General features: G+C 41.7%; 1 protein-coding gene across 1 annotated transcript in view; it reads left to right on the top strand.

Annotated features, from left to right (window-relative positions):
- The window catches only part of il1rapl2 (interleukin 1 receptor accessory protein-like 2), a gene marked incomplete at both ends in the record, with an annotated part of 315,353 nt that overhangs the window by 248,904 nt on the left and 38,779 nt on the right, over positions 1–27,670 (top strand). The window contains one exon of the mRNA XM_079167780.1: positions 9,414–9,488. Within this exon, the coding sequence (XP_079023906.1) occupies positions 9,414–9,488 (75 nt within the window). The remainder of the gene's footprint in view (positions 1–9,413; positions 9,489–27,670) is intronic.

Raw genomic sequence — 27,670 nt, 5'->3', positions numbered from 1 at the left:
AATGGTATAACATAGACAGAATAAATAGAAGTTACCTATCCATAAAATAAAGAAGTGGCATGTAAAGATATTATTGCACGTTTAAAGCTTTTGCACATTTTCTTATTTAAAAGCCAGACAGGGTGGGACCCTCAAGCACAAGTCTTCATTTAAAGGTCAAATAGAAACTACTCCACCTGAAATGTCAATACAAATCCAATGATGGGTCAAAGTTGAACCAGGAAGCCGGTCTCTAAACTGTGATGAATACCAGTAACAGAAAGTTACTTTTGAACTTTGTTTGCACTTGCAAATAAGTTTGGCTAAAGTTGGCTAATCGATAATTATCCTTTACACATATTGAGATGAGATATTTAATTAAAAGAAAGCCGCTTAGCACGGCAGCAATAGCAATATAAAGAGCTTTAAGCTGGTATTAAGAACGTCTTTAATTGACAACTATTTTCTAGTTTCTGCTGTTGTTCTTCCCCAATCGTGTGTGTGTGTGTGTGTGTGTGTGTGTGTGTGTGTGTGTGTGTGTGTGTGTGTGTGTGTGTGTGTGTGTGTGTGTGTGTGTGTGTTGGATTGCAGCCATTAAAGAAAGTACGTAGAAGTTGACGTTTTTCTTGCCACTTTAATGTCTCGACAAGTTCTTCCACCTGCTCGCCGTGAGGCTTAGTGAATGAGAGGCAGAGAGCGCTCCGTATAGCCTACAGATAGGAGGAAGATAATTAGCTGAATCTCCACGGGTGGTTGAGCCCCCCCCAAGCCCCTACACTGGAAATAGTGTGCGTTCCCATCCATGCTGTCGGTGGGACCAGCGGCATTTAGGTAAAGGTCCCTGAACTGATTTAAATCAACTAATTAGAATCGCTAACTACACACTCTCTGCTGAGGCGGCGGCGGCTTGAAGACAGAGCGGCAGCACTTCCTGCTGTGCCTCTTAAGGGTGTAGTTGGCTGATACTGTATGAATCATATCTACTTCTTGCCTATTTATCTGGTCTGGATTTTTCCGCTCCATTTCTTTGTGCTGCTCGCTCAGTGTGCCGGTGTCACTTCACATCTGCCCGTGGGAGTGTTTGAGCCGGTGACACGGAGAGAGATCTCTGGGGTCACAGCCAAATGGATTTTTCATTGTGATCGTCGGAAGAGCATTTTACCTTCTATTGAGACTCATCGGCGCGCCCAGATTGCACTTTTATGCATTAAGTGCATTCCCGTCTGATGAAATTAGATTTTAAACGAGAGAATCCATTTGGTGATTCTGCTGCAGAAGCTTTTCATTGTTCCATTTAATATATTCATGTTTTTATGAAAATATAAGAGAAGCTGCATTTGTTTCTTAAGAAGAGAGAGCAGGTCTAGACCTGCTCTATACGAAAAGTGTCTCGAGATAACTTCTCTTCTGATATGATGCTATATATGAAATGAATGTGATTTAAAGTAGTCCCACTGAGGAAAACTTCCAGGTTTAGATTCATCATTTATAGGAACTAATCAATAAGTCTTAGAGTTTCTAACCTTTAGGATTCAGAGATGAGTCCAGCGCACTTCTTTGATTGCAGTTTGAAGGAATTTTTCCTAAATTGTCAAGAGGTAGAAGAAAATAAGTCTTATAATATCAGATTTTAAAAGATTTTAAAAGACAGACATTGACATCCATCCCTTGCTGGATTTGCACTTTAATTATATACATTTTCTTGGCTTTAACAAACCAAATACATGACCAGGTGGTACTCTGTCTGCAAGACCTTGTAATATATTACATTCTGATGTTACAACCTCTTGAAACATTTTAAAGTGCCAGTTCTGTGCGCTTTTGCCTTTTCAATTTGCTCGCCTGCTACCTGTCACATCCAAGCTCATCAAGTGTTGTTCTCCTTCCTCTGCAAAACCTGCTCCCCTCCCTGCAGAGCCCTTCATTTTTAATTCATGTCTTCAATCACTCAGCTCTATGTGCAGAGTTAAGGGAGAGCGCTTGTTTCCCCCGTCAGGGTGTCCCTCCAGAGTGGCATTGCTCCGGAGCAGATGGCCTCGGTGATAATGATCTACAATGCACAGGCCTGTGTGTGTGTGTGTGTGAGAGAGAGAGAGAGAGAGAGAGAGAGAGAGAGAGAGAGAGAGAGAGAGAGAGAGAAAAAGAAAAGAAAGAGGTGTACTTTGGTACTTTGGTACTTCAGCGCTTGCACCAGGCTCACATTAAGGCCAATTGATCTCAAACACACACACACACACTAACTTCACCCTGTGTGTTTCATTCTCGGGCTCTGGCGTTGTTGCATCAGGAGTAGCCAATATATATTTCAGACAACACCAGATCCTCATAATGACATTACCATAAGCTGGACTTGCATCATCTCTGCTATGATACAACTTTCTGCTTCCTTATTCTATTTGTATTCATTTATTTGCAGTTATCCATATTTCTGGGAGGCCAAATCTACAGATTGCAAATCATTTGCTCCTCTGAGAGAGACTTGTATAAAATCAGTGGCTCTTAGAAACAAGGGGTTACCCGTCTCAAGGGATTGATTGTGCTCACAACAAGGCCAGAGAAAGAGCTGGAGAATCTGTGATGAATTCAAACACAAGTCATTTGTGCGTGTTGACTTCCAGTTGTTCACCTCTGTCTGGTCAAATTAAACCTATTGTTGAAAAACATTGCTGCATTTAAACAAAATTGAAATGAGTTCAGACTGTTTTTGCCTAAAGGACATGGTAACCTGAATTTGTCTTATTTATTTGCTTAATACAACAATACAACCTGTACTAAAGAGTTCAGACCTTTTATCCAAAGGGACGCATTACCTGTGTGGGGTCGATGTTGGAAAGACCACATGGGCTGGATATGAGCTCTAGACTTGAGATGTTTCCTAATATGTTCTAAGTTATTTAACTTTGAGAGATTTTTTAGGGGAAATTAAACAGGAATTTGATTACTGGTTTGTTGCTTCTTTTTGGCTAGATTGATGCATTTTAAATGAACCACAAGAACCTAAATATTTAACAACCACACACACAGGTGACAAGGCACTGCAGGTCATTTGTATGATGTACTTGATTACCAATCATGTGATAAACCTATAGGATGCCTTGCTATATTTGAAAATGTTTGGAAATATATCAAAAAGCGTTTTTTGCTTGGCTCCTGATGAAGACACCTCCCCCTCTTTTAACTGGTAGTTTGTTGGCACTAAAGCTCAATGCTAATACGTTGCTATACAACAGGAACAGATACGAAGATCAATGCTTAGCATGAAGTCCAAAAACACAAACTCTGAAGCTACACGTGACATCAAATAATGATTGTGGTTTCATGTAGGTGGAGCTTACCTTAATCATAGCAAAATAAAAGTTTTAGCAGGGCTTACTTTGCCACTTTCCCTGGAAATGATGTAAGGTATATTATGGATGTTACAGCAGATAAAGGTTGTAGGACCAATAACAACTGAAAGGTCAGTCTTCATAGTTTATGTTGGCATGGTAAGTGCCTGATTTGCAGAAAGTCTTTGACTCATTCTGGACTCTAAATGTACAGTGCGTGTAGATTTGAACCTACTGCTGTAAATTGGTTCAGTACTAAAGGCCGGTTTATACTCGTGTGTTGAATCTACTCCGTAGGTACTTTTCAGTGTGCTGTCAACATTGAGTTAACCTGCAAGTTTAATCCCAACACCACATCACAACTTAAATCTCCAGCAGATCTATAGTTTTTATATAATGTAAAAAAAGAAAACATTTTCTCCCATAATCAGGATGTTGTAATGCTATATGAGAGCACTTTACATAAAGGATGCCATCCTTATGAAAGCATCCACATCTGAGTTGAAATCAGTTACCTTCCAGTTACCTACCTGCCAACCTTCCACCAATCTTGTTCAGCAGCAATACACTTCACACATGTTGCAATGGAGGCAACAACAATGGAGGCAACAACAAGTAGCCAATCAGATTCAGAGTAGGACATCAAACTAGCATAAATAACAGGCCACCCAACTGCCAATGGCTGCTAATGAGGTAATTTGACATGTGGATGAGTGGGCACGTCAACAATTCCAAATGTTATTGCTAGTTGGTTAAGCTAACGCGTGCCAATGGTGGCACATGTGCCTAAAGTTGCCTACCCCTCATCCGTAGACCCTACAAAAAACTATGAATCAATCTTTAACCTTTACAGGAAGAACTCTGTGATGGTGAATGGGTTGTACTGTTTCACAACCTATAGGGTAATACGTGTGGGGTGCTGAAAGGCTCTATTTTAGGGCTTCTTGGGACCGTATCGGAAACTAGTGTTATCAGTTTAACGCGTTATCTCTTGGATTGTCCAGGATGGATACTTTCTACAATTCTTCAATCCAAGCTACAGATGTCAAGGCTTTCTCAGGTGGGGAGGAACATCAGTTGTCTCCTGTTTCCTGCTTACCACTCAAAGTGAAACTCAAAAGCAGACGATCTACTCACACACACATCAGTGACATTTTGTCCATGTTCTCATCAAGCAAAAAACGAGGCGGTTTACTGAACAAACTCTGAAAAACATGAATGACGTAGAGTTTATGCCTGTCATTCATAAAGGGAGACAGCTCAGTTCAGCTGACTCACAACTCAAATAGAATCTATCACTGAAGATAAATATGCGTACTTGACACGTGTATATACGCACACACATGTTCACACACACAAGCACATTTGCATATCTGTGGGTACATTATGTCGGTTTGCATTCATTCCAAAACTCACAGCACATGTACAGGCCCACTCAACACACACACACACACATACACATACACACACACACAAACAAACACATATTCACACTTCTGACAGGGATTTTAATGACACGTTACCCCATCCCTTTAAAGGGCATGAATGATTCACAAATAAACACACAAAAACTCACACTTTGTAAAGAAGAAGATGCACGTACACAGACAGGAAAGAAAACACACATTCTTATACACTGTGAATATATTATGGCAGTGGTGACAGAGCGCTGGGTTTAAAGTTACTTGTAAGATCTTAAACTGGCATCAAATTGTCAAATACTTTGCGCCCCTTGCTCTGCTCTGCTGCCTTCAAGGTCCTAGTGCATGAAGACACACAAAAACAAGTTGAATGTGGGAAAAAGGAAATGATAGAAACGTGAAATAAAGTGATGAAAAGATTGAGGATGTGAGAGAAAAGACAGACAAGGATAGCGGAGATAGCAACTGAATTATATTTTTGGCTGGTTGATAAAAATCTCCCGTTTATTTATCTGTTGAACATCAGAGCTTCACTCAGTGTACTCGAATGGGGATCTGTCAGGAGCGATTCGCCTTGCACCAAACCAGTGAAATTATTTAAATTTCCCTCAGGATTCCACCATCGGAGTGACGGATTTGCACCCAAAAAAAATATATAAATAAAAAAATGGATTGGGTCCTGACAAGAATAAATGAGTCTTGTGAATAGGGCACGACACACAAGTCTAAATGTATCAGGACCAAACGTAAATGTCTCTCGCTTCTCTGCTCCGCCAGACATTTCATATTTCCCCCAAAAGGTCAAATCAATTTGTTGTACAGAATATGATATATCTGATTATGCACACTGAACAGCACATAATATATGCGTTTCTCACTGTTGTTTTTAGAGAACAAGTGGGCAGGCAGTGTTTGGTCAAAGTCTGCTTACTCAAACACTTGTGTGCCTCAGTTGATTTATTTTCCCCATGACTATGTTATGCTAATCTATACTTTGTCTGCTCTCTGTTCGTGTGAACCTAAACCATTACTGACCCCTGTTTTTCATTATCAGGTATACTAATCGCAACTCTTACAAAATACATTTAGAGCTACAGCACCTCTACTGTCTCAGCTTAGTGCACAGCTTTCTTTCTATGACAGCCCTCATGAGTTTATAGAAAATGTGTCTCAAACGAGCTCTAAATAAAACAAAATGAAAGGTGCATAAGGTCAGATGAGATGGGAAGTGTTTGGTCATTTCACTGGACAGAAAGGTCAAAATGAAGCGATCCATAAAGAGGTCGTTCCATTTTGCAGTACACACGACAATAGACCACACTGCTGGAATTATTAACATCACAAAGAATAAAAGGATATTTTTATTTAGAATGTTAACGAATGTCCTCTTCTGTTCTTTTGTTCCCGATGTTGTGAATCTTACTGTCATGAGATTTCTAAAAGGAAATGTAAAAAAGGTCACATTTGGTTGGACACACGCACACACTGGGTTAATTCCATCTGAGGAGATAAAGACCGCAGTAGCACAATGTTTGTTTTAATCTACTTGGAGCACCCGGTGAGCTGACAATGATCAGATCAGGACGATTCAGATAGCAGCAGAGAAGTCACTCAAATGACTTTCTGAACTTCCTTGCACTCATATAAGTTCATATCTGATGACTCGTTATGCACACACATCTTTGAGTTCAAGACAATGCTCGATTAATATCGCCTGTGTTTGACAACTCTGTCTAAGGTCTGTCTATCCGACTCAATGTGCTGGACAACACCTTACTGGAAAAGGTCAAATCTCATTGAACCCCAAAGAGCATATGAAGCAGCACTGCACTGAGACCGCCGCTTTCTTTGTGATGTGTTCTCTGTAATACGTTTTTCTGGTCAGTTTACACGATTGGGATATAGATCACACACAGGAGTGGCCTTTGTTCCTTTGCTCTGACTCATTGTTGTGTCGTTGCATGCGAGCTTCTTGCCTCACGTCACGCTGTGGCTTTGCAGAACATTTCTGCTTCCTCAGATGCGGTAGAACCACAAAGACACGTTAGAGGGAGCTGATTTGGTTCCTGCGTTTACTTCCTGTGAATCTTCACTTTCTTGGACTGTTTTTGTTGAAGTCGGCCGATGCCTTTAACATGATGGCACTTTCTCTGTCACATGTAGACATAGACAGAAACATGTCCACATCAACAAGTATTTATCATTTTCTAGACTAGCAAGCATTATGAGAAGTTTAAAGATATCAAATGCATGCTTGTGTGTGTGTGTGTGTGTGTGTTTGTGTGTGTGTGTGTTTGTGTGTGTGTGTGTGTGTGTGTGTGTGTGTGTTTGTGTGTGTATGCTAGAAGTAAAAAGCAACCCTGCCATTATCATCTATTCACCACACATCTTTTGATATTCAGATTTTAGAATTTTCTTTCTGCTGCAGATACTTTCTTTACATTAGAAAGATCTAACATGAACACGGACGGTGATGCAGTCTTGCCAATAGGATCTGTTGGGGGTGTCACCCGGTAAAGACACGGATGTATGTGGGAGAGACGCAGTGCAGCACTATTTAATCACTACTGACACGGCTCATACTGTGCCTCCTTCTCAGTTTGACGCAACCAAGTCCACAATGAGTCCCCCCAAAATACCATGCAGGTGCATGCAAATACACCTGGGTGCATCCAACAAAAAACACACTTCAAGCAACAACGGCCCACCATGATAGTAAGAGAAAAAGTGATGAAGCAGAGAGGAAAGTAAAGGAAAGCTATAGGGTGTGCACAGAGGACAGAGCAGGAGAGGAGCAGGTCTAGGTGAAGGGTTGTCTCATTAATCTCAAAGGAGAGCAGCGGTCCCTTCAGAATGCAAATGAAACTGTCAGTCTTATCAGAGATACGGAGAGAGGGATGGAATGATAGAGGTATTGACAGGGGTTACTGGGATACAAGGTGGAAAAAGACAAAAAAAACGTGACTTTAGATTCTTCGCTCCATGGAAATCAGAGTAATGAAACAGTTTGAAGTGCGGAAGCTCACTATACTCACTTCTGATGTCAACATACAAGCAAACAGTTGCCTGTTTACACATCCAGCAGAGCAACATCAGCATACATTTGAAGTTGGGTTTGTGTCCACCTGATGAATGTGAGTCCTTTGAATGCTCCACTATGTTTGCCAGCTATGTGCTAACTCTGTCTGCCTGGTTTGGTGCTTGGCGGGTAGCTCACAGTGAGTTTGTTGCTGGAAACTGAAGTCTCACCGCTGTACGGTCCAACAGTTCCTGAGCTTTGTTCCCGTGGTTCATAGTGTTGGACAAAATACAGGAAATGTCATTACAAGTGGACCAATATTTAAGTTTTAAGAGTTAGGAGATATACTCACCCATCGCTATCAGTGTTGCACCTTGAAATCAAAGCATCCTTTATCGTGGAGCTGGAGCACAGATCTTTCCTCTTTACCTTGCAAGACAGCTGGATTCTTGCGATATCACAAGGTGAACAACAATCGTGTCAGTATTTTAAGTATTGCATTTGTGTGCAGACCACCAGTGTTCGGACCAATCCGCATCCTGCGGTGCTCCTGGCAGCTATGGGCTGTCGTTTCAGTGTATGAGACGAGTCGAAGAGGCGACTGTACGTTCTGGACAAAAATGGCTGCTCCTTATCCCATTAGTGTTGCTCTCTGACAGTGTGGGCTCATCGGTTAATTGAACATACAACAAAATACCAATCATCTTCACTATACTGCGTCCATTTCATGTGTCTTGTTAAATCACCAATATTCGATCATCAGATTGATCGCTGGGAATTGGTTGACACCAGATATCCACTTCTTCATCTCACACAGAACAAATGGCATGAGATATAATAACACAGCCTTCAGAGAAGAATGGGAACACTGAAACACTTCAGAGGATTATTAGAAGCTCAGAGGCAGTGAGGAGGAAAGGTGTTGGACAGCAGAGAGCATTGGTGTTCAGAATCCAGCGAGGTGAGATTGAGATTGGCGCTTCAGGTGGAAGCAGAGAGTGTCTGTCTGCTGGTCATCAGAGTTCAGTCAACCTGTTTGTCTGCAAGAGACACAAAGAAATCATGAGGTGAGACGAGCTGCGCACTGACCTGCCTCCTGTGGCTGAGGCGGCATCTCGTAGGTGTGAAAGTCAATGCGCTCCAGACCTCTTTATATTGGTCTCTGTGACGCTGCAGGGTAGTGACCGATTGATGGAGCAAAGGTCCCGGTGTTTCCTTATGAAATTATGTACTGTGGAGATTTACAGACACATTGCAACCGTTTTTCCGGAAAACCCAAATGTCAGACCTCCGTTATAATACGTCTCTCTCCTGTTTTTACTCTAGCGCCATCTTCAGATGACAGAAATGCTCTTACATTGAGTAAAGCTTCCTTCTTGACATACAGCAAATTGCTACAGTTAAGAAATGAACCACAGAGCGCTCTAACTAGGGCTGGGCAATATGTCGCTTGTATATCGACACCGTGACATGAGAGTAGATATGCTCTTAGATCTGACTTTTTTTCTCAATAATCTATATAGAATACATATTGATAGTAGGATGGATATGATGAATGTGTGTGTGTGCTGAGATATGAAGGCAGTCTTCTTCTTTGTGCATGTTTAGATTAAAGATTGATACGTGGGAATGATCAGCCTGTTATATCTCTCTCCATCTCTCTCACAGCTCTCCAGACCACTCAGCCTCCCAAGGTCCTTTTCCCCCCCGAGAGACAAGACACCGTGATAGAAACCACGCCTGGTAAGGACCAACAGCTCTTCTCCATCTCTTTATTCTTAGGTTGAAATGGTAATCCTTAAGGTCCTCGTCCTTAAAATGCTGTTGCAATCTTTTGGTGGAAAGCGTTCATTCCTGTGGTGTTTCCTCATGTGTGTGTGTGTGTGTGCACTATTGGGACACTACCATGGACAATTCCTGCCCTTTCACGACAGCTCAAGTGCCGCTGTAGTGTGACTTTCAGGTATAAATTAACACTAAAGCTGTATTGCTGCTTGATGCGGGGGGTTAATGGGAGTCCTCTCGTGGAGTTTCAGAGGCTATAAAGAGACACCAAAACCCTTCAATGCACAAATTTAATTCCACCCTGTGCATGGGAGAGGTGCCTCTCGCTCGCCGTGCCAAAGCTGCACAGCTTTGACGATAGTGATTTTCTGTCCATAGTGATCCTGTGAGTGGAGCTCTTTGCTTTTGTCTCTTCAGCACTGATGCTAGCACTTCTTCCTCAGTGTTTGGCAACTGACTGATGTCAAATGCATTATGGGAGACACCCAAGTGCTCAGAACAGCATATGTTAAAACTTTGTATGAACTATAGTAGCATGCTCTTAAGTTCACTTAATTACATGTTTATTCACAACTATAATGGATTTATATAAAGAGCATGGACATATTTAGAGAGCTGGGTACCATGGTCCATGGTGGGAGCCCCATTCATTCTAAACACCAGATTATGCACATTAGCACCAGACCAGAGTATTGGTTGGGTTGGGGAAGGATCATAGTTACGGCCTATAGAGTATGGTTGAAGTAAGGCATGAAAAACACTTGATTATGTTGATTAAATGCAAGTACGTGACGGAACACACACTTAACAGTCAGATCCACTACCCACCCATCCACCCACCACTCCAACCTCCACACCCTTACTTTCCGCCTCGCCACATAAAGGTCACGCTACTTTACTGCATGGGCACTGAACATTGACATTGGACATAAATCATGAGGTGTGCAATCGTCCAATAAGGACGTCATTCTAATGTATACATGGCCGGCGGTAGAGCCCTCTGACTGTGTCGGCTGACCTCCTTTTGCAGTCGTCTCTTTTCTAGTGGTTGTGTAAGGGAAAAAGTCTCGTTGAGTGAGGGAGGTCTTGGTGAAGATATACTTTACTGGACCCTGCAGAGACGTAGCGAACGTCTTTAGGGAACTTAGGTTTGTGCGCAGAGCAGCAGGCCCGGAGCTGGTGGGGATGTGGTGACCTGGGTCACACAGTTTGAAAGTGAGCGCTCTGCTGGCCTCCTGCTCTCAGGCTGTCCTCGCTCTACCCGTCCCAGTCCTGCTGCATTTTGTGTTCTTTCATCTCCTCTACTCAGCGATTAACAGTGACTCATGAGCAGACATGCACTCAATCCAATTTACTTTGTGCCTAAAAAAACACTTGCGTAGCCCGCACAGGACTCGCTACTGCGCCGCCTTATCTGCTGATGAGAACTGCCCGATAGTCAAAACCATGACTTTGTCAAATGTAGTCATTTAGTGATTTTCAGATCAAAAGTAAAGGAAGTTTGGATTGGCAAAGCATCAAGCTCAAAAATGTCATTTTAGCACTCTGTTAAAATGATGGAATCAAAAAAATGATGGGACCTCACTGGGATTTTCTTATGCTACATTTGTGTCTGTGTGTGTGTGTGTTGTGCTGTGGGCCTGCTTGGCTGCCTTCCTCGCCAGCTGTGTGTGTGTGTGTGTGTGTGTCCATGTCCGTGTGTTTACAAGTGCACGTGTGTGTGTGTCCCGCTGTTCAGTGTTCTCTCTGACAATGTTAGCACTGTAGGCAGAAATGGGTTTGGATGCATGTGCACGATACGTGTGTGTTTGTGCGTTGTGTGTTTCCATTAACTCCAGATTGATGTAGTAACAAATAGGCCCTAAGGCCTCTGTACACTGATTGCAGCGGGGACACCTTTTAATGGGCACCGCAACCCCCCCCCCCCCCCCTCTCACATCCCACATCAAACAACCACACGCACACACACACAAACATCCACAGTAATAGCAGCTGTACACAATGTACACACTCTCACTCACACAGTCACAGTGTGACCCTGCGGTACATTTTTTAATTATCATCTTGTTTTAACCTGGGGGAGATTTACACCAGCAGACACAGTTATGTTGCTCATTTCCTTCTATTTCAACCTTCTTCTTCTTCTTCTTCTTCTTCTTCTTCTTCTTCTTCTTCTTCTTCTTCTTCTTCTCCTCCTCAACTTCCAACTGTTCATTTTTAGCTGTTGGTCCCTTTTTTATTTCATTGGTCTTTTCCTCATTCTTTCCTCTGCGTTTTCCAATATTTTATAACGCTGTGGGTTATAAACACAATTCATTAATCTCATTGTTATTTCAATGATGTGGGCTACAGGCAACAGACTGAGAAAAAGAGCTTTAATTAAAGATTGATTCATGATATGAGTATTAACACTTTCTTTTAAATAGAATACTGAGGAAAGAACAATGGTGCTTTAGGATTTATTTGCACGTCCTCCGTAAAGGTTCTGCCTTTAAAACTGTGTGCTGTCAGAAGTGTGTAGGCGTGTAATGCTAACACAACACTATCAGGTGTTTTAAGGTGGTTTACAATAAATACATTATCTAAACGTGATTTATTTGAGTCTCACTGTGTCATATTTGTTTCTTATTATTGCTGTTTCTGAACTTCAATACTGTGTTCAATGAGAAATACATTTGGAGCAGAAGTGACAAATAAAATATGAAAATATAGGCTCGGACTGAAAACAAGGCACAACTAGTCAAGTTTCTTGATTCATCTATAAAAGAGTTTATCCAGTAGAAAATCACAGACACATTTAACTCATGTATTAGTCACACTTGAAACAATGAATCGCCGTTTTGTTTTAGTGTGAGCCAGAAGAATAGAAGCGACAAAGATGACTGATGAACGCAGGCTAGAGAGTGAGAATGAATGTGAATGTTTAAACCAGAGTGATGCAAATGCACAGAAAACCGAAGCGTGATCAATTGTGACATGACTTGATGAATGAACCCCAATTTGATTTAATAACTGGGAACGTGAAGTGCTGGGGTTCATCATTTACCGTCAGCAATCTGTCTTACAAGTGCTCTCAGACCTGAACGTCAGAAATAGTTAAAGCCAGTGAAGCTCAGCTAATCGCTTGACTGCCAATTGTCACCTGTCTCAACCCCATCCCCCCCCCCCCCCTCTCTCTCTTTCACCTCAGCAGTCAGTGAAGGTAACTTTCGTTATTGTGATGCCGGAATATAAAGCCCGGAATCTCTGTCTGCCTGTCTGTGTGTGTGTGTGTGTGTGTGTGTGTGTGTGTGTGTGTGTGTGTGTGTGTGTGTGTGTGTGTGTGTGTGTGTCCACCTACCTTGTTAACCGTCCATCTGATCTACTTGTGGTGGCTGTATCGCTGGGGACCAAAGGAAGTGCAGTGTCAAAGTTGGTGTAGTTGGTACAAGTGACACAGTCAATATTAATAAAATTGACATAAACAAGGGAGAGCACTCTGTGCAGTACGGGGGTCAACTGTGCAGTAGCGGGGGTCAAGCATGTCATCCATATATAAAACACATTGATTACAATAGCAACGATCGAGGCTTGGGAGCAGACCGATCGCAAACTCTACCTTTAGACGAGGACCGGCAGTATTTATCTCCTAATCAACTAGTCAACTGGCGGATTTCTTTTACATTCTATTTAGCTATTTATGAAAACCAAACATTTTGAAGACACATTGCACTCCTTAAAACCACCATTGACATTTACTATTTCATGATATGAGACTAAATAATCAACAAGGTTATTGGAGACATTTGAGATTGAGTGAAAATATTCATTAGTTGCAGTCCTAAGTCCATACAAGTAATTCACACACTCACTCACACACACACACACACACACAACAGTATCATGTGCCAGGATGAGGCTGGCTGTGAAAGGCAGGGCAAGATAGAGGCAGGCTTTCTGTCTCCTCCTCTTCCTCCCCTCTCGTTTCTCTTCCTCTGTCCGTCTCTGTCTCCTTCCTCACCCATCGCATTTATCTCTCTACGTCTGTCTCCCTCTGTCCCTGCGAGGTGTCTGCCTCTATCTCACTTTCCTTCCATCCGCCTGTCCTCCCTTCACCGCTCGCTATCTCTCAAACCGTGCCTTTGTCTTCCTCTCTCGGCTCATTCGGTTCCTTCATTCATGTGTCTTAAAGTGGCGATGCGTCACGTCATTATTCCCTTTCAAACTGTCACGGGGAGATAACGTGAGGTGGGAGGGGTGCAGTGTGGAATAAAAGCAGCTGAGGTCTTTATAGTGCAGATTTCCACCCTGGTTGTGTTTGCGGTTGTTAGTCATCCTCAGACGTGTAATTCAGAGCACAATGATGCAGCACAATGGCTCCAAAGTGTCAAATTATCTGCAAAAATACAAATAATACCAATCGTTTATTTATTTCCCGCTTGCCTAGTTAAGATGATAAAAAAAAACCTTGTCTACAAGATAAAGCCTAAATACATGGTGCTTCAAAGCAAATGAACATAAGTGAGAAGGTCAAAGATGGATCGAGGGGAAAGAGAAGCAGTACAAAAGAAGTTTGGGGGGAAAGACGATGGAGGAATAAAGAAAGGAGGAGGTTGGGGGAGAGGAAAAACGAAGAATGGCGAAAAATGGAAATTTAGAGAGGGCTCCCCTTAAGTAGAAAAAGGAGGCAGAGAGAGGAAATGAGATGTACAGGGTGTTTGCTATCGGAGCCATGTGCAAACTCACACACAGAAACCTTTCTTGGTGCCGTCAGACAAATGGGCTGTTGAAAGAGAAAAGAGAGTGAGAGGACAGAGGGACAGTGAGAGTTGAGAGCATTGAAGGGACTGAGAAAATAATTACTGGTGAGAGGATGATCATTTGTCGTCTGGCGGCCTCCTAAATATGGTAAACAGCAACCTTGATTGAGAAGGAGGGACTGATGGAGAGATTGGAAGGGAGGCAGAGCAAGAGGAAGGAGAGGAAGGAGTCTGATGGAGGTGAGGCGGTCACCTTACAGGGATAGTTTGGATGTTTTTAGGTGGGGTTGTATGAGGTGCTTATCCATAGTGGTTTACCGACAGTTAATGGTGTTTGGACGAGGACGGACATCCGCAAAACGTATTTTAGCCACCTAAAGGAAAGGCCCACCATGTCTTTTTAAGTCTACGCTATATTTAGAATATCAGTCATTTATTTATCTCGCCAGAATTGGTAGATTTATCTACTTTGGGGCAGCATGACAAGCTGCAAACACACCAAAGACATATTAGGCTCGTTGGTGATGAACTGCGCCTCACCTGGAAAGTAGACGGGAGCAGGCGGCAGCAGCAGGGGGCGCTGACAAAGAACTGCGGTCAAGTCGGACAGTTTTCAGCTGCCTTCAAAGAATAAACAGGAAGTCAAAGAAACAGTTACTTCCTGTTAGATCTGATCTGTAGGCTACTTGTAGTTTACAGACCATGTTCGGATTTATTTGTGTGTTTGTAAATATATATTTATGTGGAAACTTGCATTATGTCTGTCTGTTAAAAACTTTGAAGCTCGTTTTGATATGATTTCTATGAATAAGCTTTATTATTATCAATCACACAACATATGTTTTTAGATTAAACCTTTGTCGCACAACATGCGACTAATAGCCAACAATCTAGCGTTAACTATTACGATTACACAGAAAAATAGGATTTTCTACAAAACGTGGTGTTTGTTGTCAAATCTAAGAGCCAATCAGCTCTTTGATCTGGTGACAGCCAGGCGTTTCCCATCATGCCCTGGGTCATGCAGTCGGTTGTGAGCAACTGCGGTGATTGGTTCTGAAAACTGTGGCCGCCTTGCTCTCGTGAGGTTATCGTTGACCACATGTTCATGACGTCAGAGCAAGTCGGGATCAAGACACAAATCTAACTGTGCGGCGATCGCCGGTCATCGACTTTGCACAAGACTGGCTCATCTCGAACGAGCCTATTATCACCTTTTAGAGTTGTGGGGGAAGTGTTGGAAAACAGCTGACTTTTTCCCAACCAGGAGCAACATCAGCGGTCATTATGAGGCGTGATTCTGATCACACGATGAATGTAAAGGCCTTTCTCTTTAGCTGCTAAATACTCCACTGTGTATATCGGCAGGACACAGCTAAAAACAGCTTCCTGCTGCTGCTGGAAACGAGGTTGGTGAGAACATTCAGAGCCCCAATTTGACAGAAAACAAGACAAATGTGAGCAATGAGGACAAAACATTAACACAGCTTTAAAACATTCATACTGTAAACCAAGAATAAGTAACTTTAAAAGACTGGCTGTGTGTTGACATGGAAAGCAAGAGCACTGGTTTAACTGTTGGATTCTACCTAGTTTTAAAGGAAAACGACACCAGAAAATGTTTTTTGTGTTTTTTTGCTTTGGAAACAAATGAATAAATATATTACACTGTGGATCTTCACAATACAATACAGCACCAAAGAAGTAGTGAGTTTAGCTTTGTTGTGGATAAACTGTTTTTGTCACATAGCGAAGAAGTGGATTACACCACAGGAATAGGTTGAAAAGCTTCTACATGTTGATGCATTCATTTGCTGTGACTCTGTAGAGCAGTGGTCGCCAACCCGTCGATCGCGATCGACAGGTCGATCTCGGAGACTTTCCCTGTCGATCTCCAAAATAAGAAATAAAAAAAGAAGAAAAAGAAAATCCTGTGCTTTTATTTTGAAGGGGATTTTGTCTGCAGCCTGTCTGCTCATCATCTCCGCTTGTTTGCACGTCTCAAAACGCGCAGCTAGTGGGCCCTACCGAGGCGGGTCTATGGAGCAGTTTAGCCAATTGCTGATTAAAGATATAAATGAGTGACATACAATTTAGCCAATCAGCGTCCTCAAATAGATTCAGAGTGGGGCCAAAACAATTTGGTCCCAAGCTGCGCGTTCTCGTCAGGAGAAGTCTCTACAGGCGAGCGCGAGCGCCAGGCGAGCACTGCTCCTCCAAGACCCGTTTGAGAGCAGAAGTTTCGCGGAGATTCTGCAGTTAAAGAGCTGATCCCAGATCAGCCTGACCTCACAATCAGACAGCAGACTAGCGGGAAAGGGAAGCAGAACATGAAGCTTCTCTACTAGCTGCACCAGACAGGTTTGGCTAGCTCAGGGGTCGGCAACCTTTACTATCCAAAGAGCCATTTTGCCCTATTTTCCACCAAATAAAATGTGTCTGGAGCCGCAAAAGCTATTTGATGTCAAATTTCTCGCCACATATCAAGCATTCAGGTAAGCCAGCATCGTTGGCAGTGAAAGCAAATTAATACGTCCACGCAGAATTAAACTCTATTTTCCTCCGTGACTTTTCTTATTTTGGATTTATCCATCGATAGTTTACCGAGGGTGGAGGTCTGCAAATGCTCAATGACTTACAAGAAAATGCGCGTTACAATGTAAGATGCAAGTGGCGGATCGCGTAGCGCGGCCGTTTTTGAATCTATTCCTATTTTGCTCGACAGGTTCGAATCCAGGTTGATGCGATCTTTCCATAAATATATTTTCTTGAATGTATTTCTTTATACGTGGCTGTGATGTAGTGCTCACTTATACAATCGTAATCCCCACAATATATATGAGATGTGGCTTTTAGATCTCCAGCAATATGTTTGTGAATGTCATGCTAACAACTTATTTAGCTTTTTAAAACAACGGGGACAGATCCAGCACGGACAGTTAGGGAGTGAGGGATGAGGAGGTAAGGAAACATGAGAACAGCAATGTAGGGAGTGAGGGATGAGGAGGTAAGGAAACATGAGAACACCAGGGCAGGGAGTGAGGGATAAGGAGGTAAGGAGACAGACACCTCACAGACTGCCTCAGACTGGCTGTCTGTGCTTATGAGCCGAACTACAAGGCACTCACAGACGGTGTTCAGTCACAGCATCACACTGACTTGAGTCACATGACTTCTGATGGCATTGTGATGGGACACAGAGCTGAACTGCACTTACATTAGTTGCACTGACTGAGAAATGTGTCAGTGTTGTGTTGTAACGTCAGTTGATAAATACAACAGTTAATATTGGTAGTTCATCCAGCCTGCTCATTGCAAATGTGTTTTTTCTTGTTCATACAAGGTTAACACATAATACATTACATACATACATTGGTGAACAAATAATTTCCTTTTTATGTTGCACTGAAATGAAGTCATTTAGTGTGTTCTTGGTCACATCAATTTGAAAGCTGGACCAAAGTGTTTGATTTCATTCAATTACAATTAGGCCAAATAAAAAGCCTCAAGCTGTAAGTACAGTCTGGACAGTCTTTTTCTCTCAACGCCTCAATAAGTAGATCTTGCCGGTCACCAAGGCAGAGGTCAGGGATCTTGGGCTTAAAAAGGTTGGTGACCACTGCTGTAGAGTCATATGTCCTCTGTGTGGCAGAGAATGTTATATTTTTCAGAGCCACCTCCAAAGCTTCAGCGGTTTTCGATAAACCGGCCCCTAATGGAGTATAGGTCTTCGACTTTAGGATGCACAGCGGCTTGTGTAAGTCCTCCAGCCAGAGGATGTGTCTTCAAACACACGTGTTAGACAGTTGCCAGTCCGAGCGCTGCTGCTCTGTATCTGACTCTGTTAAAAGCATGCTGGGTAATGTGAAGGTGCATTGGATTATGTATTCCATAATTTGATGCCTAGAGGCTGTAAATATTTGTTCAAATATTCGCAACATTAATTTTCTATAAAATCACGAGGGGATACTTTCAAGTTAGTTTGTCTGATTAGTTATTGAATTACTTCAACGGCATTTTAAGCCTTGCGGCAACATGATGAACATAACATGTACGAATATGGTATATGTACATCCGCCATAAACATGGAATGTCCTTTTTTAGCCGGGTGTGTCAAAAAGTTTCCTATGGATATTAACGAATGTGGGTGGACAGATCATGTTGAGGCTGAAGCTACTGGAGGAATCGCAAGGCCGCTGCTGTGTTTACTTCTTTCTGCGCAGGCGCATCAAAAAGTAACTCGATCCGGTCCAAATTCAAAACAGTATTTAATTAAACGATGACAACTGTAAACTGATGATTACAATTACAATCTATAATACACTATCGATAGTATGCATCTCGAGAGCAGAGACCACGTGCAACTCCACTCACAGGCCCGACCTAGTCGGGTCCTGCAAAGCGAACTACCATGGCCTGCCGCACGCCCTCGCAAACAGTCCTTTTATGTCCTTTGATGGTCGGAAAGTGTCCGAAATCTGTCGTAAAACACAAAGGCCGTCTTCTGGGGTCAGTGATTGGCTTCCAATCGCGCTGACCCCTCCTTCATTGATCCGCTGCTCATCTCAGTGGCTGGGCTTCTTGTGACATCACCTCTGACATCACCTCTGACCTGCGACCGCATGGTCCTACCCAGGAGTCCTCTCTGTTGTTTTATGGCAGTCTGCTTCCTCCCCCGTCTCCGAAAAGCCTCTCCTTGAATTCCTTAACTTTCCCTGATGGCTATTCTTTACAGTGTTTAATCCTCCAGTGATTATGCATTCATGATTTCAATACATTCAATGTGTCAATATACTGTAACCTATAACATCCTGTATCATGTAAACATATTACAAACATAATTCATTCTTTAGTAAATATTTTGTGATTAACATATTTTACCTTTTATTATTGTGACACCTCTATTCACCACTAAGGGTGTTATAAATTCAACTAAATAATGCTTTTAATTCTTAAATTCTCCACAATCATAATCCAACGATCATAATTATAATCATATATGTTTTTCCGCGATGGCCGCTTCTTGTTGCGCACGAAAGTCTATTTTCTTTAACCCTCTAGTAACGAACCACACCCAATTTGGTCCCAGAGGGGGGGCGACAGAGTGTACACATGTAGTACAAAGTACATCTGAGAATGCATAAAAGTGTTTTTTATGACATATCATATACCCACATATCGAAGAAATTCTGATAAAATGGACCATGTAACCTATTTTAATCACTCAAAAACATATATATACACAAAGTACTAAAACATACTACAAGTACTACCACAATTTCACCTATATTTCGCCAAGAGACGGCGAGCTATGTTCTCCGTTACCGATACCAGCCACGACCTACGGCACTTTCACAGACAAACCGCATATCAAAGAGCATGAGGACTCCACACTGAATCCAACAATACCTTCCAAATTCTTCTCCTTCAAACCATTAAAAAGTTACAATTCATCTGCCACAGAGCAACACGGAGCCAAACAGCAAAACAATTGAAACGCTTCGCACCTTGAGATGGTTTTCTGGATGACAATCGCCAAAAAAAATTAATTAATCCTTGCAGTCATGTGCTGCCGGTCTCTCTCCTCCATTCTGTGAAAAAACTGAGTCTCTGCGAGTTTGTATAAGGAAGGGGTAATCTTTTCAGTTTTGGCCAATGGGTTTGACCCTTGGGGGTGAGCCACGGTTTTCGATATTTGTATTGGCTTAAAATTCTGTCAATCAACTCAAAGAACGTATCATTACACTCCTTACACTCTTCCACGTTCAACGCTGTGTCGTATGCGCAAATTGGCCAATCACAGGCTTTGGTAAGGTTCAATTGCATTCTGTAAAACTGAAATTCAGATGAGGATGAGCCCTGTTTTACAGGTTTATATAGGGCCCAGGCTCTCAAAATGATGCCAAACTGCTGTATTAGATAGATTGAACACTATTAGTGCTAAAAGAAGTGAAATATATAGTTATATAGTATATAAAATTACAATAAAATGTCTGAAAGTCCTGCTTCCAAAATCAGAATTGACGTCAGCTGACCTCGACTGACCTGTACAAAAACATCGATAGCTCTGGCCTGCTTCACTTTATCAAAGCCAGTTTTTTTTTAAAAGGACTGCTGACATGTTGTGCTATGATTTGGGAGAGTTTAGGCCTTTGTCTGCATCATTTCAAATCAATAGCATCAATAAAAGTGCTTTTTTTTTCAGGCGAACCTGATCATTTTCAATTTGAGCTGTGTGTTATATTCATTCAGCATTTACCAGTAACATATACACTGATATGAACAAATCTCACAAGTGTTAGTGTTACTATTCCATTGAAATTATCCAAAAAGACCTTGTAGTTAGAGAGATAAGCCCCTTTAAGTATGGGTATGAAATGTTCGAGCAGAGGCCTCTAAATAGTCTAAGGGGTTAAAAGGGCAACAATCCTTAAGATTTTATTTGAGGTGGATTTTTAGAGACACCTGTGGTTTCTGATGGTAAATCTACCTCCTTGTAAATCTACCTCCTCTCACTATGACTTATGGAAATGTTAAAAAACAAGGGTCATCAATGGGAAAATGATGCTGGACAGATGTTTCATTCAGAGCCTCAACATAAAATAAATCAGTTGTGTCTTGGTTATCACATAATTAACCAGTAAATCTAATGTGAGAAACCACAGACATATATATATATACAAGGCTTTTCAAACTAAAGAGCTTTTCAGAATATGTGTCGTTTTTTTTGTACCATAAATCCGCTGTCCTAACAAAAACATGAGTCCCCCGCTGTTTAGTACACTGTGATCTCTGTGTCTCCATCACTGTCTAATTATTTCCCCTGCTGTCTCTCCTCTCTTCCTCTCTCTTCTTCAAACTCTCACTCTCTCTGTGGGAGAAGGATCCCGTGGAGCCAGAATTGGATTTTTATTAAGTAGAAATCCCCTTTGAAAATCTACCTAACCAGGACCCCTTTCTCCCTCTCCCTCTATCTGTGTGTGTGTGTGTGTGTGTGTGTGTGTGTGTGTGTGTGTGTGTGTGTGTGTGTGTGTATGGCACTGAAATGATTAATGACTGCAGTGTGAGTGAGGCTCGACTCATGTCACTATTCTACAGAATATAATATGACTTATTCATATATTCATATATGACGGATATTAGCGATGTTTTATCAGATTTAATGCACGTGAGTTTATTGTAAAACTGTTTTATAAGATTGCTCAATCATAAAGAGTGAACAAATTCACAATATCATATGAAAATTGTCTCAGTTATTTCAGTCACAATCTCCACAGAGCAAAATAAATTCAGACTTAACTTAAATGAGAAAACAACGTCCACAATGGGGTCTGAGAGTGCTTCTAAAACCCAGTAATGTGTTCCTTCCTTAGTTTAAGGTCTTTGAAGCTACTATGAGTTCTTAAAGCTAAGTGGTTTCTGCTTTCGTTTGGCTGCTGTAGAGAAAACCGCTGCAAACCACCTTTTCATCAAATATATGTATAAAGAATATTCTGATATATTTATGTAAAGTTAAGTCATTTGATAATCCCCTGATAATCCTCCACTTCCCCAGAGAGTTTCTGAAAATCAGTAACTTTCCTTGTTTGTGGGTAAATTCAGACTTCCAGCTACTGATCATCCCGAGGCCCTGCCTGCCTGGGACACAGTCATTTATTCATTTAGAGAAGCATTCGTTAACGATAATGGGTTTTAATGCATAAACAGAACTTTCTGTCTTTTTAATCCTCGTAAAACTTGAATTAATTGAACAATTCTTTCTTCTTGGGTGTTATTTGTTTCGCTGGCCTAAAGTAAGTTTTACAACAATATAACTGTGTGTAAAACTGTGCATGTTAAAAATAGAATAGAATAATAGAAAGAGAATAAGATAAGCAGATGAAAGCTCTTTGTACACCTTGATCATGCACACATTCTCTGTGTAGCTTCTGTCTGTCTCTCTGTCTGTGCATTCAGTCATTAAATGTGTACGTCTGTGCAGCCGTCGGCATGTGTGCGTTTGGTCTCCGAGGGCAGCACTTTTTTTTTTACCGCTCTTAACATTTTCACACATTGAACTGCTGTGGGAGCGGGGAGCAAGAAGGGAGAAGCCAAAGAGGGATCTTAAGTGGTATAGTTTGTTTCTATTACTTTTAGATGAGTGATGGAGGTCAAGAGGTCTCTGACACTCACTCCGCTGTTACAATAGACAGCACTGCTCATCTTAGCTGACTTGAAAAAAGGGTTCCATGACCTCAAGCCGGGGATATACAGCAGGTTTGTGCACAACTTTGAAGGGCAACAATGCTTTTGGAGTTGCTTCAACACAGGTTTCCGCAAAGGTTTTCAAAACTGGGTTTAATTCTAATGGTCTTTCAGACTAAGGGCAATGATTCAGAAAGAGGAAGACTTTGGCAAAATAAGTAGAACAGGGAAAGCAGTGAAAGCCTCCACACGCCTTCCAAAATCCTTCCACTTTACATAGATTGTGAACAAAAGTAAACACAACCCTTGGATTAGATTTTGTTGCTAATTCCATAAATCCAGTCTACATCTGGGGCAATTTGCCAGCTAACAAAAGGAGCTGCCAATTCCTCTGCAATAATAAAAACTACTGTAGCGCAGCGACTGCAGGAAAACCACCAGTTTCTTCAGGTAACGTTACAGTTCATTGTCTAGTGCAGTTATCCCAAAGACAGGGGTGGGACCACAGGTGAGTTGCAGGAGATTTTATTTGGGTTGCCAAAACTTTCATTTAACATTTATATCCGCAGTGCACCTTTGGGCCACATGAGGGAGCCTTGGTGTCTCTATTGTTATGATAATTGTAGCCTACTTATAACATTGAATCTAGTATGCCAGGCTACCGTATATTCTGTTTGTTTTGCTGATGCGAGGACACCTGCATAAAAAAAAGAGTTGTGATTTATCAAAGGTATATCTCTTCGAAATGGCTGGTTGACCTATTTTAAGATAATATACGGTGATGGGCAAATGGCAGTAAAATGGTCAGGAGAGTTCAGATACATACAAAGTTGCTCTTCTCGTGCTTTATAAGGTCTATTGTGAAGTGGTTATGATTATTCATTTTTAGGAAGTGGGTCCCCAGAAAAAGGTTTGGTTAACTGGTCTAGCAGGACGTTGCTCTTACTCCCGTTCCCTTATAATAGTTTACTGGTTAACTAGCTGTTGCACAGTTATGTACAAAACCACTCCCTCGTTAACCCATTCTCTACTCCCTATATAATGGACACTAGGTCGTTTACTTAATATTGAGCAGTTAATTGAAATTCTTGACATTTACAAATCATTTTAATTTCTGCGTCATCACTGAGAGCTGTAGAGTCTCATAACAGTGACTTTCATCTCTGTAGAATGCAGAGCATTGCATGCTGGGTTGTTAGAAGAAAGTATGGACTCGTTCCATGGTGGATTTTTTTGACAGAACAACATACGGGATACATTTTCACACTTCGGACACTCAAATAAAATGGCAAACAGTAAATACAGTGCATAGTAAATAGGGACTGATTTTGGGTCAGTGAGTTCTGTTGAATTTATTTGGAAGACAGTAATCTATCAAACAACTTCCTCGTGCTCTGACTTAGCTATTACCAACTAAATGTCACACATGGAAACCAACCAGTGTTTTCCGATAAAAAGGCAGCTAGTTTAGTTAGCTAGCAAGTTGCCTGGAAGTAGATCTATAAGCTTCATTAGCTAATCCACTTGGCTACCTTCTGTGTTTATATATAGATTGGTTGCCCCCTCACTCAGAGGTCCCCGCGGCCGATCGACCCGGTCACGGCTTTTCTCTGTCCTGGCCCCACAATGGTGGAATGAACTCCCCACTGACCTCAGGACAGCAGAGTCACTGCCCATCTTTCATCAGGCTGAAGACTCACCTCTTCAAGAAGGGCTACCCTGAGCCTTCCACTTAGCACTTATTGTATTCATACTAGTTTGTTGCACTTCTTGTATTTGTATTCATTTGTTTCTGCACTGTACGTTTGCTCCGGTTTATGCTCTCAGATGCTTGTTTAAAAAAGGAGATGCACTTATGACTTCTGGTGACTAGTAGTTCTCTTGAATACCTATGTTGACTACACTTATTGTAAGTCGCTTTGGATAAAGGCGTCTGCTAAATGACTGTAATGTAATGTAATGTTATGTATATTCAGTCAGATAGTCATCCAGATAGTTTAGACCTTGCCTGCAATTTCTGGTAACATAACATGTAAATGCAACCAGCAAAACTTTGTAACAACCCTAAGTATTTCTCTCCAGTCTCCAGTTCCTGCAGCTGTCCAGCTGGGAATGCTACAATAATATGAACAGCCTAAAATCATGCACAGAATCTAAATGGTCCAGTCACTTGTAGGCCTACAGCTGTTCAAACCACAGATGACTCAAAACAACTAGGAACTAAAATTTAATTTGCAATCCTTCTTTTAGTCTTCTTTGTTAACCATTGGCCCCAAGCCGGAGAAGTAGAACACTATTGGATGGTTTGGGACCCTCGGGTAACAGCTGTCAGTCAGCCATCACCTGCCACCCAGTTCTGTCATGAAACCCCCCAACACACACCCACTGAGACCAAAACTATTAGCACTCTGAACCTCATGTGGGCTCACTTGCTTTTTTCTTTTCTCTATCCTCATTTTAACTGTTGATTCTCGCTTCTTTATTCAGCTCACAGTCAACCACCCTCAAGGCCACAACCATCTGCTCATTCCTATATCATTTGTATTCATCTTTGTCTGTCTAAACTCCAGTGGCGGCCGGTGATTATTTACCTGTGTTGGACTGCAGGTACCAAGGGCCTCTGCTTAGACACACAGATGTAATGTTTGGACATTAAGCAGCCCGTACCCTCAACGTTGCCATGAATTCGAAACTCTGACTCCAATAGAATCTGTTACCATGTTATTAGGTACACCTTGACAATCTAATGCAAAGTAATGTAAGAATCCTGCAGTTAATGTTATCTATGTAAAGCCAGGTGTATAGGTTGCTGTGGGCACTGTTACATGAGATTCAACCCCATGGTCATTTTTTTGTGGCTGTTTGTATTAAACTGCATTAGGGATAGGGGTGGGGGAAAAAATCGATACAGCATAGTATCGCGATATTTTGCGTGGCGATATTGTATCGATACACGGAAGCCAAGTATCGATCTTTTATTATATATAAACTATAAACTTTTTGGTACTAGAAAAATAAAATCAATTGCTTTTTCAGTCCACTAGATGGTGCGGAGTTGTTTTCTGCTGAGGTCAGCAGAGGTCCCTGGTCAGCGTGATTGGTAGGAAGTTGGTCAAAACAAAGATGGAGACATCGGAGAAAGAAATCAGAAATGCGCCGTCCGCATTTGAATCAGACGTCTGGACTTATTTGGATTTTTTAACAAGGAAGGGAAGAAGGACAAGCATATGACACATGGATATGACTCCGTCGCGGCATTTTTTCACCGACACAGCCGTGCCCAAGCTCTACAGAGAAGTGAAGCTTAAAGTTGAGTAAGGGTTGTATTAACTTGCGATGCGTTGATGTCATGCGCAGTGGATTCCTATGTGACTATAACAGCACATTATCTCACAGAGGACTGGCGACTGAAGTCTCGCATTCTCCAAACTAGAGCAGTACACGTAAGTCACACCGGGGCAAACATGACAGACCTCCTGTAAAATGCAGCATAAGAATGGGGGATTGCTGACAAAAACCTGGTGGTTGTAACACTTCTAATGTGGGCGTTGCTGTTCAGTTAGCGGGATTCCTGCATGTGAAGTGTTTCACTCACACGCTCAATCTGGCCTCACAACGGGCGTTAAATCTGCCAACAGTAGCCAGGCTCATCGCATAACTGGCTCTCTGCCCTCAACGTCCACCAAGTTATGCTGAGTTATATAACTCTTATATCGTACAGGTTTTTATGACAGTGTTGGTCAGTCTGTCTGCTTGACAATCCCATTTTGCAGCAATAAAAATGATTGAAGTGAGATGAACAGACTGAAAACTATCTTATTAGATCAAACATGTTGACACAGTTTTCCTTTGGGGACATAATTTGAAGTTGAAAAAAGTAATAAATCGCAATATATGTTATCGCAATACTCAGCATATCGCAGTATCGTGATAATATCGTATCGTGACCCAAGTATCGTGATAATATCATATTGCGGGACCTCTGGTGATTCCCACCCCTAACTAGGGATTGCTAATATTTTAGCCACCCTTGTTTGTACACAAATGGGGAACACAAAAATTGAAACACCCCAGAATAGTGACTGCCTGCCTCACTATTTCACCTTCATTTTATTTTATAGCCAATTATCACAAACCATGAATTTGTCTAAGAGTGCTTTACAATCTGCACAGCATACGATACCCTCTGTCCTTGTAGGCTTAAGACTTTCCTCTTCTATAATAGTTATAGAAGAGGAAAGTCTTAAGCCTACTCTTAAGCTCTACACATCATTTTAGTGTCTTGTTTTTTTTCTGTCAGACAGCAAACTTATTTGTATGGATTCAGTCTCAATGCTGTTATCGACCTCATTTCCAGCAGCAGCAGGTAGCAGTTTTTAGCCGAAAAGCTCTGATAACCTCTGTGCGCTACATAAGGAGCATACTGGAGCATCTGGAAGCTAAAGAGCCAGAGTTGGTAGGGACCAAAATGGAAAGTGAATATTGGACTTACTTATAGACTGTATATAAGAAGTAAACGTAGTCGTCGTGGCTCACCCATTGGTTTGTGGACAGCCGTTTTCAAGCCTTGAGTTTGGCATTTTGTTCGTTGCCATATTGTTTGTTTGCAACCAGTGAAGTGACAATGTTTGGACTGTGGAGGAGAAACGTTCAGACGCCATATACTGCTCTGGTAGTGGTAGTAACCTGTCAATCAAGACGTAGCCCCGTCTTAAATCATACCCTGTTTATAGTCTATTTGACCATCATTTACTAAATGAACATGATGCATTGAAGAAGACTTGAAACTAGAGATTGAGACCATAAACCCATGTTTACAATGTTTACTGAGGTAATAAATCAAGAGAGAAGTAGAGTCATTTTCTCATAGACTTCCATACAATTAGAGGAGACGCCATCTGCTGGCCATTAGAAAGAATTCAATTATAAGGCACTTACACATTGGCTTTTCAGAACCGGAGGTTGCCGCCTGGACTTACTGAATTTGTAAAGAGGCAATAAAGCGTTATAACACTGCCCCGAAGTGGCCAAAACCATATAATAAACTTCCATAACCTCAACAATGTGTTAGATAGATGATGTAGATGGTGTTGTCTGTAAACTTGGCTCAGGGCACAAAAGCCTTCTTTCTGGTGTCGTTCTGTTTCATAGTTTAAAAAGGAAAATAGGAATCAATGAACACTTTAATGACTGCGAGTATACATTGTGAATTTAAAA

Source organism: Pholis gunnellus (assembly GCF_910591455.1).
Source record: "Pholis gunnellus genome assembly, chromosome: 10".
NCBI lineage: Eukaryota > Metazoa > Chordata > Actinopteri > Perciformes > Pholidae > Pholis > Pholis gunnellus.
The sequence above is the reverse complement of the archived record's forward strand: the minus strand, read 5'-3'. Positions and strand labels throughout refer to the sequence as shown.